This window comes from Coregonus clupeaformis, chromosome 8 (genome assembly GCF_020615455.1).
Source record: "Coregonus clupeaformis isolate EN_2021a chromosome 8, ASM2061545v1, whole genome shotgun sequence".
Classification (NCBI taxonomy): domain Eukaryota; kingdom Metazoa; phylum Chordata; class Actinopteri; order Salmoniformes; family Salmonidae; genus Coregonus; species Coregonus clupeaformis.
In genome coordinates this window covers 60790013-60803926 of record NC_059199.1, presented here as the reverse complement: position 1 = coordinate 60803926, position 13914 = coordinate 60790013, and the positions used below count along the sequence as shown (strand labels likewise).

At 45.2% G+C, this 13914-nt stretch overlaps 1 protein-coding gene across 1 annotated transcript in view; it reads left to right on the top strand.

Annotated features, from left to right (window-relative positions):
• The window catches only part of LOC121555836 (importin subunit alpha-7), a 34730-nt gene extending 26116 nt beyond the window's left edge, over positions 1-8614 (top strand). The window contains exons 10-12 of the mRNA XM_041869681.2: positions 358-485; positions 3639-3829; positions 7090-8614. Of these exons, the coding sequence (XP_041725615.1) occupies positions 358-485; positions 3639-3829; positions 7090-7277 (507 nt within the window). The 3' untranslated portion in view covers positions 7278-8614. The remainder of the gene's footprint in view (positions 1-357; positions 486-3638; positions 3830-7089) is intronic.
• Positions 8615-13914: the final 5300 nt, after the last annotated feature.

Here is a 13914-nt window from a genome sequence, read left to right as displayed (position 1 = left end):
GGTATTAGGTACTGGGGTATTAGGTATTAGGAACTAGGGTATTAGGAACTAGGGTATTAGGTACTGGGGTATTAGGAACTGGGGTATTAGGAACTGGGGTATTAGGTACTGGGGTATTAGGTACTGGGGTATTAGGTACTGGGGTATTAGGTACTGGGGTATTAGGTACTGGGGTATTAGGTACTGGGGTATTAGGTACTGGGTATTAGGTACTGGGGTATTAGGTACTGGGTATTTTCTGTCTTCAGTCTGAATAAAGGACATCAGGTTTGAGCTGCTGCTCTCCAGTTTAGGTAGCGGTCATCGTCTCTCCACTCAAACGTTTCTATTTTCTTCCTCTCTCGTCTCTTCTCCTAGACGGTGATCGATGCCAACATCTTCCCTGTGCTGATCGACATCCTGCAGAAGGCAGAGTTTAGAACCAGGAAGGAAGCAGCCTGGGCCATTACTAACGCCACGTCCGGAGGAACACCAGAACAGATCAGGTATAAAGAAACACACACCTCACCAGGACAGACTAGATATGACCCACCTCACCAGGACAGACTAGATATGACCCACCTCACCAGGACAGATTAGATATGACCCACCTCACCAGGACAGATTAGATATGACCCACCTCACCAGGACAGATTAGATATGACCCACCTCACCAGGACAGACTAGATATGACCCACCTCACCAGAACAGACTAGGTATGACCCCACCTCACCAGGACAGACTAGATATGACCCACCTCACCAGGACAGACTAGATATGACCCACCTCACCAGGACAGACTAGATATGACCCACCTCACCAGGACAGACTAGATATGACCCACCTCACCAGGACAGATTAGATATGACCCACCTCACCAGGACAGACTAGATATGACCCACCTCACCAGGACAGACTAGATATGACCCACCTCACCAGGACAGACTAGATATGACCCACCTCACCAGGACAGACTAGATATGACCCACCTCACCAGGACAGATTAGATATGACCCACCTCACCAGGACAGATTAGATATGACCCACCTCACCAGGACAGATTAGATATGACCCACCTCACCAGGACAGATTAGATATGACCCACCTCACCAGGACAGATTAGATATGACCCACCATTATATTATAGTATATTAGTATGCATAGATCAGATATTGACAGTAGAGGGAAGTGTAAGGAACCATATCAGCATAGGAAAGAGGGAGGGGTGAAGGGGAGGTGTTAGTTTCTCTTTTCCTCCTTGTTGGGTCTGAGATTCCAGGCTCAGCGTTGTTTCCGTGGTATGCATCCGGAAATACCAAAGTTGTCCCCGTTATATCAAACAGGAGCTATACTCTGGTGTGTGTGTGTGTGTGTGTGAGCCCTAGTTGAGAGCGTTCTGTCCATATTGAATTACGTTGCAGTTCTTTTTCCCTCCGTCAGTGGAATGTCACGATGACACTAACACACATCCTGTCTCGGGCCGCTGCATTTGTCAGGCGTCTGGATTGTACCAAACACATTCCACATTTTATTATCTAGGGTTCGTGTTGCTGTCACACACAGGTCCTTTTCTCTGTCTCTCGCGGCCTTTGTTGGCGTGGGAAAAGCAAGTGAAATAGAGAATCAACAGTAACAAATTAACAGTAGGCCTCCCGAGTGGCGCAGCGGTCTAAGGCACTGCATCGCAGTGTTGCGGTGTCACTACAGCCTGGGGTTGGATCATTACTGCCCAGGCTGTGTCATTACCGGCCGTGACCGGGAGTCCCATAGGGCGGCGCACAGTTGGCCCAGCGTCGTCCGGGTTAGTGGAGGGTTTGGCCCAGCGTCGTCCGGGTTAGGGGAGGGTTTGGCCCAGCGTCGTCCGGGTTAGGGGAGGGTTTAGCCCAGCGTCGTCCGGGTTAGGGGAGGGTTTGGCCCAGTGTCGTCCGGGGTTAGGGGAGGGTTTAGCCCAGCGTCGTCCGGGTTAGGGGAGGGTTTGGCCCAGCGTCGTCCGGGTTAGGGGAGGGTTTGGCCCAGCGTCGTCCGGGTTAGGGGAGGGTTTGGCCCAGCGTCGTCCGGGTTAGGGGAGGGTTTGGCCGGGGGTCTTTACTTGGCTCATCGCGCTCTAGTGACTCCTTGTGGCGGGCCGGGCGCCTGCAGGCGGTCTTCGGTTGAGCGGGTTTTCCTCCGACGCATCGGTGCAGCTGGCTTCCGGGTTGAGCGAGAGGGTGTTAAGAAGCGCGGTTTGGCGGGTCACGTTTCGGCGGACGCATGACTCGACCTTCGCCTCTCCCGAGCCCGTTGGGGAGTTGCAGCGATGACACAAGATCGTAATCACGAAATTGGGGAGAAAAAAGGGGGTAAACTTTACATGCAAAAGTTCCAAAGTAATAAAGATATTTAAAATGTTATATTATTGGCTGGGTACAGTGTTGTAACGATGTGCAAATAGTTAAAGGACAAAAGGGTCACATCTGGCTGCTGTGATGGCACTCTGTGGTATTTCACCCAATAGGTATGTGAGTTTATCAAAATTGGATTTGTTTTCAAATTCTTTATGGGTCTGTGTAATCTGAGGGAAATATGTGTCTCTAATATGGCTTTCCTTAAGTTTGGGTCAGTCACAGTGGTCAGGTATTCTGCCACTGTGTACTCTCTGTTTAGGGCCAAATACCATTCTAGTTTGCTCTGAGTTTTTTTGTTAATTCTTTCTAATGTCTCAAGTAATTTATCTTTTGGTTTTCTCGTGATTTGGTTGGGTCTGATTGTGTTGCTCTGTGGAGTCTGTTTGTGTTTATGAGAAGAGTCCCCTTACCAGCGGGCAGCTCCAGGTTCATCCCTTACCAGCTGGCAGAGGGGACTCTTCTCCAGGTTCATCCCTTACCAGCTGGCAGAGGGGACTCTTCTCCAGGTTCATCCCTTACCAGCGGGCAGAGGGGACTCTTCTCCAGGTTCATCCCTTACCAGCTGGCAGAGGGGACTCTTCTCCAGGTTCATCCCTTACCAGCTGGCAGAGGGGACTCTTCTCCAGGTTCATCTCTCTGTAGGGTCAGGGCTTTGTTATGGAAGGTTTGAGAATCACTTATTTTTAGGTGGTTGTAGGATTTGAATTGCTCTTTTCTGGATTTTGATAACCAGTGGGAATCTTCCTAATTCTGCTCTGCATGCATTATTTGGTGTTTTACATTGTACACAGAGGATGTTTTTTGCAGAATTCTGCATGCAGTCTCAATTTGGGGTTTGTCCCATTTTGTGAATTCTTGGTTGGTGAGCGGACCCCAGACCTCACAACCATAAAGGGCAATAGGTTCTATAATTGATTCAAGTATTTTTAGCCAGATCCTAATTGGTATGTCAAATTTTATGTTCCTTTCGATGGCATAGAAGGCCCTTCTTGCCTTGTCTCTCAGATCGTTCACAGCTTTGTGGAAGTTACATGTGGCGCTGATGTTTAGGCCGAGGTATGTATAGTTTTTTTGTGTGCTCTAGGGCAACGGCGTCTAGGTGGAATTTGTATTTGTGGTCCTGGCAACTGAACCTTTTTTGGATCACCTTTATTTTTGTCTTACTGAGATTAACTTTCAGGGCCCAGGTCTGACAGTCTCTCGCTTTCTCCCCCTTTTCTCCATATCTCTTTCTCTGTTCGTTCTCTCTGTTCTCTCTGTTCTCTCTCTCTCTAGGTACCTGGTGAACCTGGGCTGTATCAAGCCTCTGTGTGACCTGTTGACAGTGATGGACAGTAAGATAGTCCAGGTGGCCCTGAACGGTCTGGAGAACATTCTGAGACTGGGAGACCAAGAGGCCAAGCAGGATGCAGGACCCAGCGGTACCGGCATCAACCCTTACTGCTCTCTCATAGAGGAGGCCTATGGTGCGTATACACAAACATCAATCCCTACTGCCCTCTCATAGAGGAGGCCTATGGTGCGTATACACAAACATCAACCCCTACTGCCCTCTCATAGAGGCCTATGGTACGTATATACAAACATCAATCCCTACTGCCCTCTCATAGAGGAGGCCTATGGTGCGTATACACAAACATCAACCCCTACTGCCCTCTCATAGAGGAGGCCTATGGTGCGTATACACAAACATCAACCCCTAATGCTCTCTCATAGAGGCCTATGGTGCGTATACACAAACATCAACCCCTACTGCCCTCTCATAGAGGCCTATGGTACGTATATACAAACATCAATCCCTACTGCCCTCTCATAGAGGAGGCCTATGGTGCGTATATACAAACATCAACCCCTACTGCCCTCTCATAGAGGAGGCCTATGGTGCGTATACACAAACATCAACCCCTACTGCCCTCTCATAGAGGAGGCCTATGGTGCGTATACACAAACATCAACCCCTAATGCTCTCTCATAGAGGCCTATGGTGCGTATACACAAACATCAACCCCTACTGCCCTCTCATAGAGGCCTATGGTGCGTATACACAAACATCAACCCCTACTGCCCTCTCATAGAGGCCTATGGTGCGTATACACAAACATCAACCCCTACTGCCCTCTCATAGAGGAGGCCTATGGTACGTATATACAAACATCAATCCCTACTGCCCTCTCATAGAGGAGGCCTATGGTACGTATATACAAACATCAATCCCTACTGCCCTCTCATAGAGGAGGCCTATGGTGCGTATATACAAACATCAATCCCTACTGCCCTCTCATAGAGGCCTATGGTGCGTATACACAAACATCAACCCCTACTGCCCTCTCATAGAGGCCTATGGTGCGTATATACAAACATCAATCCCTAATGCTCTCTCATAGAGGAGGCCTATGGTGCGTATACACAAACATCAACCCCTAATGCTCTCTCATAGAGGAGGCCTATGGTACGTATACACAAACATCAACCCCTACTGCCCTCTCATAGAGGCCTATGGTACGAATATACAAACATCAATCCCTACTGCCCTCTCATAGAGGAGGCCTATGGTGCGTATACACAAACATCAACCCCTACTGCCCTCTCATAGAGGAGGCCTATGGTGCGTATACACAAACATCAACCCCTAATGCTCTCTCATAGAGGCCTATGGTACGTATACACAAACATCAACCCCTACTGCCCTCTCATAGAGGAGGCCTATGGTGCGTATACACAAACATCAACCCCTAATGCTCTCTCATAGAGGCCTATGGTGCGTATATACAAACATCAACCCCTACTGCCCTCTCATAGAGGAGGCCTATGGTGCGTATACACAAACATCAATCCCTACTGCCCTCTCATAGAGGAGGCCTATGGTGCGTATACACAAACATCAATCCCTACTGCCCTCTCATAGAGGAGGCCTATGGTGCATTCGGGAAGTATTCAGACCCATTTACTTTTCCCACATGTTGTGACATTAACGCCTTATTCTAAAATGGATTAAATCGTTTTTCCTCATCAATCTACACACAATACCCCATAATGACAAAGCAAAAACAGGTCTTTAGAAATGTTTGCAAATGTGGAAAAAACCCAGAAATATCACATTTACATAATTATTCAGAACCTTTACTCAGTACTTTGTTGAAGCACCTTGCAGCGATTATAGCCTTCGAGTCTTCTTGGGTATGATGCTACAAGCTTGGCACACCTGTATTTGGGGAGTTTCTCCCATTTTTCTCTGCAGATCCTCTCATGCTCTGTCAGATTGGCTGGGGAGCGTCTCTGCACAGCTATTTTCAGGTCTCTCCAGAGATGTTTGATCGGGTTCAAGTCCGGCTCTGGCTGGGCCACTCAAGGACATTCAGAGACTTGTCCTGAAGCCACTCCTGTGTTGTCTTGGCTGTGTGCTTAGGATCGTTGTCCTGTTGGAAGGTGAACCTTCGCCCCAGTCTGAGGTCGTGAGCGCTCTGGAGCAGGTTTTCATCAAGGATCTTTCTGTACTTTGCTCTGTTTGTCTTTCCCTCGATCCTGACTAGTCTCCAAGACCCTGCCGCTGAAAACATCCCCACAGCATGATGCTACCACCACCATGCTTCACAGTACGGATGGTGCCAGGTTTCCTCCAGACGTGACGCTTGGCATTCAGGCCAAAGAGTCCAATCTTGGTTTCATCAGACCAGAGAGTCTTGTTTCTCATGGTCTGAGAGTCCTTTAGGTGCCAGTTGATAAACTCCAAGCGTGCATTCATGTGCCTTTTGCTGAGGAGTGGCTTCCATCTGGCCACTCTACCGTAAAGTCCTGATTGGTGGAGTGCTGCAGAGATGGTTGTCCTTCTGGAAGGTTCTCCCATCTCCACAGAGGAACTCTGGAGCTCTGTCAGATTTGAGTATCAGGTTCTTGGACACCTCCCTGACCAAGGCCCTTCTCCCCCAATTGCTCAGTTTGTCTGGGCGGCCAGCTCTAGGAAGAATCTTGGTGGTTCCAAACTTCTTCCATTTAAGAATGATGGAGGCCACTGAGTTCTTGGACTTTCAATGCTGCAGAAATGTTTTGGGACCCTTCCCAAGATCTGTGCCTCGACACAATCCTGTCTCGGAGCTCTATGGACAATACCTTCCACCTCATGGGTTGGTTTTTGCTCTGCCATGCACTGTCAACTGTGGGGGCCTTATATAGACAGGTGTTTGCCTTTCCAAATCATGTCCAGTCAATTGAATTGACCGCAGGTGGACTCCAATCAAGTTGTAGAAACATCTCAAGGATGATCAATGGAAACAGGATGCACCTGAGCTCAATTTCAAGTCTCATAGCAAAGGGTCTGAATACTTTTGTAAATAAGGTATTTCTGTGTTTCTAAATTAAAATCGAAAAACCTGTTTTCGCTTTGTCATTATGGGGCATTGTGTGTAGATTGATGATTTAAAAAATATAAGTGTAACCAATTTTAGAATAAGGCTGTGACTTAGCAAAATGTGGAAAAACTCAAGGGGTCTGAATACTTTCCGAATGAACTGTATATACAAACATCAACCCCTGCTGCTCTCTCTTAGAAGAGGCCTTATGGTACGTTCATACAAACACGTTCATACAGGCACATGCACACCACACGCACACACACACACACACACACACACACACACAGTACACACACGCACTTCCGCATACATACACTTGCATAATCTACCATGTGTATGAATAAATAAAGTTGATCTCTCCTCCTCCCCATCTCCAGGTCTAGACAAGATAGAGTTCCTTCAGAGCCATGAGAACCAGGAGATCTACCAGAAGGCCTTCGACCTGATAGAGCACTACTTTGGAGTGGAGGAGGAGGACCAGAGCCTGGCTCCTCAGGTGGACCAGGCCAACCAGCAGTTCCTCTTCCCCCAGCAGGAGGCTCCCATGGAGGGCTTCCAGCTATAACGCCCTCCCTGCCCTCTGGTTCATCCAAACATCGCTCATACCCACAGATCCCATTTGGAAGGCTTTCAGATAACATCTACCCCCGTATCCCCTATCAATGGAGGGCTTTCAGATAGCATCTACCCCCCACCCCCATATCCTTTCAGATAACTTCTACCCCCATATCCCCTACCAATGGAGGGCTTTGAGTTAAATTAGCGTCCCTGTGTCCCTCCACCCTCCACGTCCAACCACCACCTATATGCCCCAGCCCGTGGCTCGCTCTTTTACCCCAACCCCTACAAATGGAGGGTTTCCTGTGCACTATCCTTTCTCCATTGTGACCTTCCATGCTCAACCATCATCCAGCCCGTATCCCCAACCCCCATGGATCTCCCTCCGATTCCATGGAAGGCTTACAGCTGTGACTCTTTATCCAACCCCGTGAACGTGGCTCTACCTACCCGAACAGATCAGACACTTCTAACAGAACACCACGTCTCTGCTGAGGAGCCAATCGGAGAGCTGAACTCACACCACATGACCTGATAAAACAAAGCTCTTCCTGATCAGTGATCACACACTGGTTTGGGTCCAGTCCAGGTTTGAAACGCACAGATACAATGAGAGATACTGCCAGTACTGTTGATACCCTGATTGTTCTGACAGTAGCGGTGGTTGGGTTTGTTTTGGTTTTTAGTGCTCCCCGTCTGCCCATAGGGATGTCCTTCTTCAGGATGTGGGGGTCAAATCTGACCTAGTGTGAGGAGCATTATTTAAGTTCTACCCCTTTTTCTTTTACGACAAGTGTCTTCCTTGCCCTTATTTATCAGTTTCCAATCGTTTAGCTTTTGTCAGCCCTGTTTCCCCCCTGGCCTGTTCTAAAACAGATCTCAGTGTACCACCTGAAGTCTAGTGTCCCCAGACTGAAGACTGGCTTCTTTACTGTTAACAATAGAACAACACAGCTGTATTCTAAACTCAGAGGCCAAACCCTCATTCACATTGGTTTCTGTCTATATCAGACATACAGGGTTCCACTAAGCAATTCTGGGGATTCTTAGGAATTCTAGAACTATGATTTGGAGTGTAGAGCCAAGGTTCTCCCCTTCTAGAACTATGATTTGGAGTGTAGAGCCAAGGTTCTCCCCTTCTAGAACTATGATTTGGAGTGTAGAGCCAAGGTTCTCCCCTTCTAGAACTATGATTTGGAGTGTAGAGCCAAGGTTCTCCCCTTCTAGAACTATGATTTGGAGTGTAGAGCCAAGGTTCTCCCCTTCTAGAACTATGATTTGGAGTGTAGAGCCAAGGTTCTCCCCTTCTAGAACTATGATTTGGAGTGTAGAGCCAAGGTTCTCCCCCTTCTAGAACTATGATTTGGAGTGTAGAGCCAAGGTTCTCCCCTTCTAGAACTATGATTTGGAGTGTAGAGCCAAGGTTCTCCCCTTCTAGAACTATGATTTGGAGTGTAGAGCCAAGGTTCTCCCCTTCTAGAACTGACAGTCCTTTCTCTACTATTTATTTCCTACAACTTTTAGCTACTTTTTGTTTTGTTTGTGTCAGATGATTTCTTGGACCTGGGGAGGGGATGAAGAGGGTGGAGCAACATGTTGGGGTCTGAATCGTAAAAACAGGAAAACCGCTGGGCTAATGGAGAGCGTCAAGTTGGGGATTGGGGAGGGAATTTAAAGTGTGGGGGTTGAGGGGGGGGTGGGGGTCCATATTGAAATATACACATTAAAATACCTAGGTTACTAGCTTGATCTGAAGTTGATATAGCTAGACATATAATGTCCGTTGTGTGCCGTGTTCTTAATAACGATAGATTTGAATTATGACGTGATTCTAACTATTAAAACGGCATACCGCTGGGGGTGGGGAACAGGGCCTACGCTAACTCGAGAAAAACCTGTAACTCAGCTCCACGTAAATCAGGCATCAATGTCAGATTTGCGGTAATATCCAATGTACGCACTTGCATGTCTGGTTAGGATTTGGGCTTTTTAGTTTTTCTTTTGGATTTCTCTGTTCCGTTGAAGCCCGGGATGTGTTCCAAATGGGAAGCCCTATGGGCCTTGGTCTAATGTAGTGCACTACATAGGGAATAGGTTGCCATTCGGGACACAGCCCCAGTGTAAATAGATATGTTGGTGCTGACTGAGTTGTAGTAGGCCCTGGGATGTGATGTGGTTTTGCTGCCCCCCCTGGTGTGTGTGTCTGTGGTAGGGTTTGCATGGTGTTCCTATTGCCCTACCTACAGTCACAGAGTATCCCTTCGCCAAACACCTGGTAGTACACCAGGAATTATTGTTGGAAGAGGGAGGGAGAGAAAGTGCCGCAATTTAAGTCTTAGAAAATCGAAACGACATAATATATTTAAGCAATAAGGTCCGAGGGGGGTGTGGTATATGGCCAATATACCACGGCTAAGGGTTGTTCTTATGACCGACGCAACGCGGATTGCCAGGATACAGCCCTTAGCTGTGCTAGTTATTGATATGTATTGTTCACTGTCGCATTAGAAAAGTGTACAACTCCCCTTTTATTCTTCTAGGATGTGTTTTTAAATAGCACTGTATTCCCCTTAGTCCACGTGTTTTGACAGGAGCCACCTAGGGAGCCTCTGGACAGAAGGAAAGGCACTATATCAGACAGGGTGCCATGCATCTAACGACCACCAGGGTTTGGCAAGGGATACGTCTTTTAATTTAGACCGTGACGAACCTAACCGCAACAGAAGTTAAGTTAAGATGTATTTGCACAGACACTTCATGCATACAACACCAGCAGACTGTACACAGCTCACACGGATGAGTGCTACACAACGAGGAGAAACAACTCCCATAATCCACCTTTTTGAATGAACATCATTGCATGTTTTCTTTCTTTCTGTGCTATATTGCCACAATGCGGTATGTTCATTCAATGTTTTCTTTCATTGTTTTGTCACTTCCTTATCGGCACTATTGAGATTATGCTCGTAGATTTTTTTTTTTTTTTTTTTTTTAAGAATGCACCTAACCACAATGCATTGCTCTTTAATACAATGACATGTTTACGGGGGGAATGTGCGGTAGATATGACAAAAGATTCATAAACTAACAATCACATTCACAGCATCCTTTAATATCTCTTAAAGAAAATTTAAGAGAAACTGACATTTTTTTTGTTTTGCCATTTTTCTTGAAGTGCATGGTGTACTTCCTGGTATTATGCTAGGTCAAAAATATACAGGATAAGACAATGTAATAATTCCATGTGGAGCGTTTCGAAAATAAACCCATTCATTAGACCAGGGAGGTTGCAGATTCTACAGGATTAGCATTGAAAACGTGACCAGTGGTCGGGAACTCGAGTAAAAAAGTGGCTGTATGTCATTTGAAAAACATATAAATGCATAGAATGACAAACAGTTGTGTTTGCTGAGTAGTTATGAAAGATTGTTTCTTTTCCACTTTTATGGTGAACTGCATACATTCACTTCGTCATTTACGCTCGCTAATCCTGTAGAATCAGCAACGGCGCTGGTCCAATTTTATGTATTTATTTTCGAACATTTCCGTATGTCAATTATTACATTGTCTTAACCTTTTATCTTCAACCTAGGTATTGTGGAAGCCTTCTTTCTCCTTTCTGCTACATGACTGAAGATGGTTAGATGGGTATGCCCTTAGACACAGATCTAGGATCAGCTTGCCCTCCCTTAATCCTAACCTGTGAAATGAATGGGGCAAAAGCAAAACTGACCGTAGATCAGTCTCTGGGTTGAGTGGAGCCTAAAAACAGTCTGGTAGAGTGACAGTTTGACTGACCAGCGCTGTGTGAGGAAGAGATACATGTACAATTGTTATGTTCTCCTTAGTCTGGTACCAGCTTGTTCTGTGGCTCCACCATTTCCCCTGGTTGAGCAGAACCAACTGGGTTTAAGGTAAACAAAATCAGAATATACGGGGGGGGGGGCTGTTTTATTTCAATGCCTGAAGTATCATTTTGGAAGGGCATCTGTAACCGCAGCAGGAGTTTTTTTTGGGGGGGGGGTTACTTTATAGGCTAGCTATGAGGACCCTTGTCATTGCACATTTTATATAGCAAATCATCACCCTATGGTTATATTGTCCTACCTGACGTGACGTCTCGATAGGTTGATCCTGTGAGGATGCGAGCCATGACTTTGTTCAATGTCTTACCTTTTGTTATAGTTCAAGTCTGCAATGGTGATTCATGGTCTGCAAGGGTTTTGGACACGTTGTGCTTTGGTTGACATTCAAAATGTAGTCAAACTGGTAAGAGACTAAGCTTGTCATTGATCAAACATAGACAGTAACAGTTATAGGCTATTATAGGAGTCTATGCACTTTGGTCCTCTAAAGGGAAATGGTTGTCCACAGAACAAGTGTTCCAAACAGACATTTGAGACTAAATCAATCTTGGAAAACATGAACAATTAGCTAAAGAACTTTGACTCTACATCACTAACAAGTGGAGGAGCAATTATATATCAGTAGTCCTCTTTGGTTCTTGGTTTTTCGATCTACTTCTGTGTGCAGTCTATCAACAGACTTCCAGAACAGTCAAATATAAATCATCTGTGGATCAAACAAACACATAAAATATTTTTATTTTTGAAGAAAAACAAAATGCACTCTTATTCACTAAAGTGCCAATCCTGACCAACTAAAGACTTGCGGTTGATTACATATAGTCTTTTGACTTATTGATTTATTTAATTTTCTTCCTTAATATTTCCTTGAATGTGCACACGTTTTGTGCAAAACATTGCTGCTCTATTGTCCTTCTCTTATAGTTCCATGACGTGGTTTCTCTGGAAGTGGCATTCTTTACTGTTTTTGCACTGTGGGATTGGGTCAGAACAGTCATTTTAATAGGCTAAAAATAATTACTTAATTTATTCCATCATGCTGATCCGTCTAACTAAATATTGATGCTCTCCTCTTACAGTTTAAAGCATTGTTGATTTCCCTGTGCTGACTGATGCAACTGTGGGACAGACAGTTCAGACATTGGTTTCGTTAGAAAATGCAGCGCCATCAAGTGTAATTTTATCTAGACAGGTCACAGTCTGGAAAACTCCTGGCCCAGTTTATCAGGTCAGTTATCATACAGGGCCAAGTTCAGTAGCCAAATGTTGCTAATAGAAATGCCACAAATGGAGAGCCAACGTTATTCCTTATTCTACATGTCAGAGTCATGTTTGTTTTACATAGCATATTTCTATCTGAACGTTCCAAAATGTTACGTCCTGCTGAACGTGCCACGGGGATTCTCGACCTAAACTTCCATGTTTGCACATGAGTCTAACCGATCTTCTCACAAAGAACTAAACAGCCAATTCAAAATGGAGACGACTCACCAAAGGAGTTTTTTTACATTACTTTTTCTTGACTTTGAGCAGCTATGCCATTACATAAATAAATAAAATAAAAAATAAAAATAAGCATGGATATGGAGGGTATATAATATTTTTCAGTGGCATAATCTTATTGTCTGTCCAGACCCAGTCAATCAACCAAACAACCAATCACTTGTCCAGAGACTTCTCTCTGCTATCTCTTGATTTAGCACAATGAATCAGAAGCAGTTTTCTTGAGATGGGAAGCTAAATGGAAGTTGCATTATTGGCTGAGAATGAACAACCTACCAACCAGTCCTGCAATAAATATTCTCTGAAAGTCGGCCATCCCCAGGGGTTCAAGTTCCGTCCCAAATAGCACCCTATTCCCTATTTAGTGCACTACTTTTGAGCAGGGGTCCATTGGGCTCTGGTCCACAATAGAGCCCCACAGTGGAGGTGTCATAATACCCATAAAACCTAGCGGTCAAACAAGGGAAATAGTTCCAATCGTTTTTCCACCATTTCATTTTTCCCATAGGGGATTTTAGAAACACTTAAAATAAGGGCTTTGTTTTGTGTAGGGTTACTCTGGCGTGATGTTTTGATAACCATGTAAAATCTCTCTTGGACAAGGTGACTTATCAATATATTCAGCTCTATTTACTCGCAGATTCGGAAATGCTAATTAGCATCAAAGTAGACATCATGCAAGACTAAAATCCCTGCAAAGCTTCTGCACGTCATCTCTAGCTGACACCTTTGCTAACAGGTATTGTGTCAATTTAAAACTTGCACAAGACAGTTCCCAGAATTGTCCATTTTTAAAGAAATGTAGCTAATTTATTCATTACTACATTTAGCTAACATTAGATTTGTTAATCCAGATATTCTTACCTTTGCCTCAAGTCGGCAGTCTCGTCCAGATCATGGCATTTGTAGTTCTTTATGATAGCCACATTAGAAGCTAATTAGCATTTAATTTTGGGGGGGTAAGTACAGGCGTATATATTGATAAAAGTCACCTTGTCCGAGAGAGATTTTACACGGTTATCAAAACGTCACACCAGGGTAAGCCTACACGGAACACAGCCCTTATTTTAAGTCTTCCTAAAAAACCCTATGGGGGGAAAATGTATGGTGGAAAAACAATTGGAACCATTTCCCTGTTTGACCTCTAGGTTTTATGGGTATTATGACTCGTACTACGATACGTTATATAGGGAATAGAGTGGCATTTGAGTCGGAGCTTAAGACTTCTTAATCAGGTTTTTGCCCTCTTCAAGAGTGCAATTAACAGAGATGACT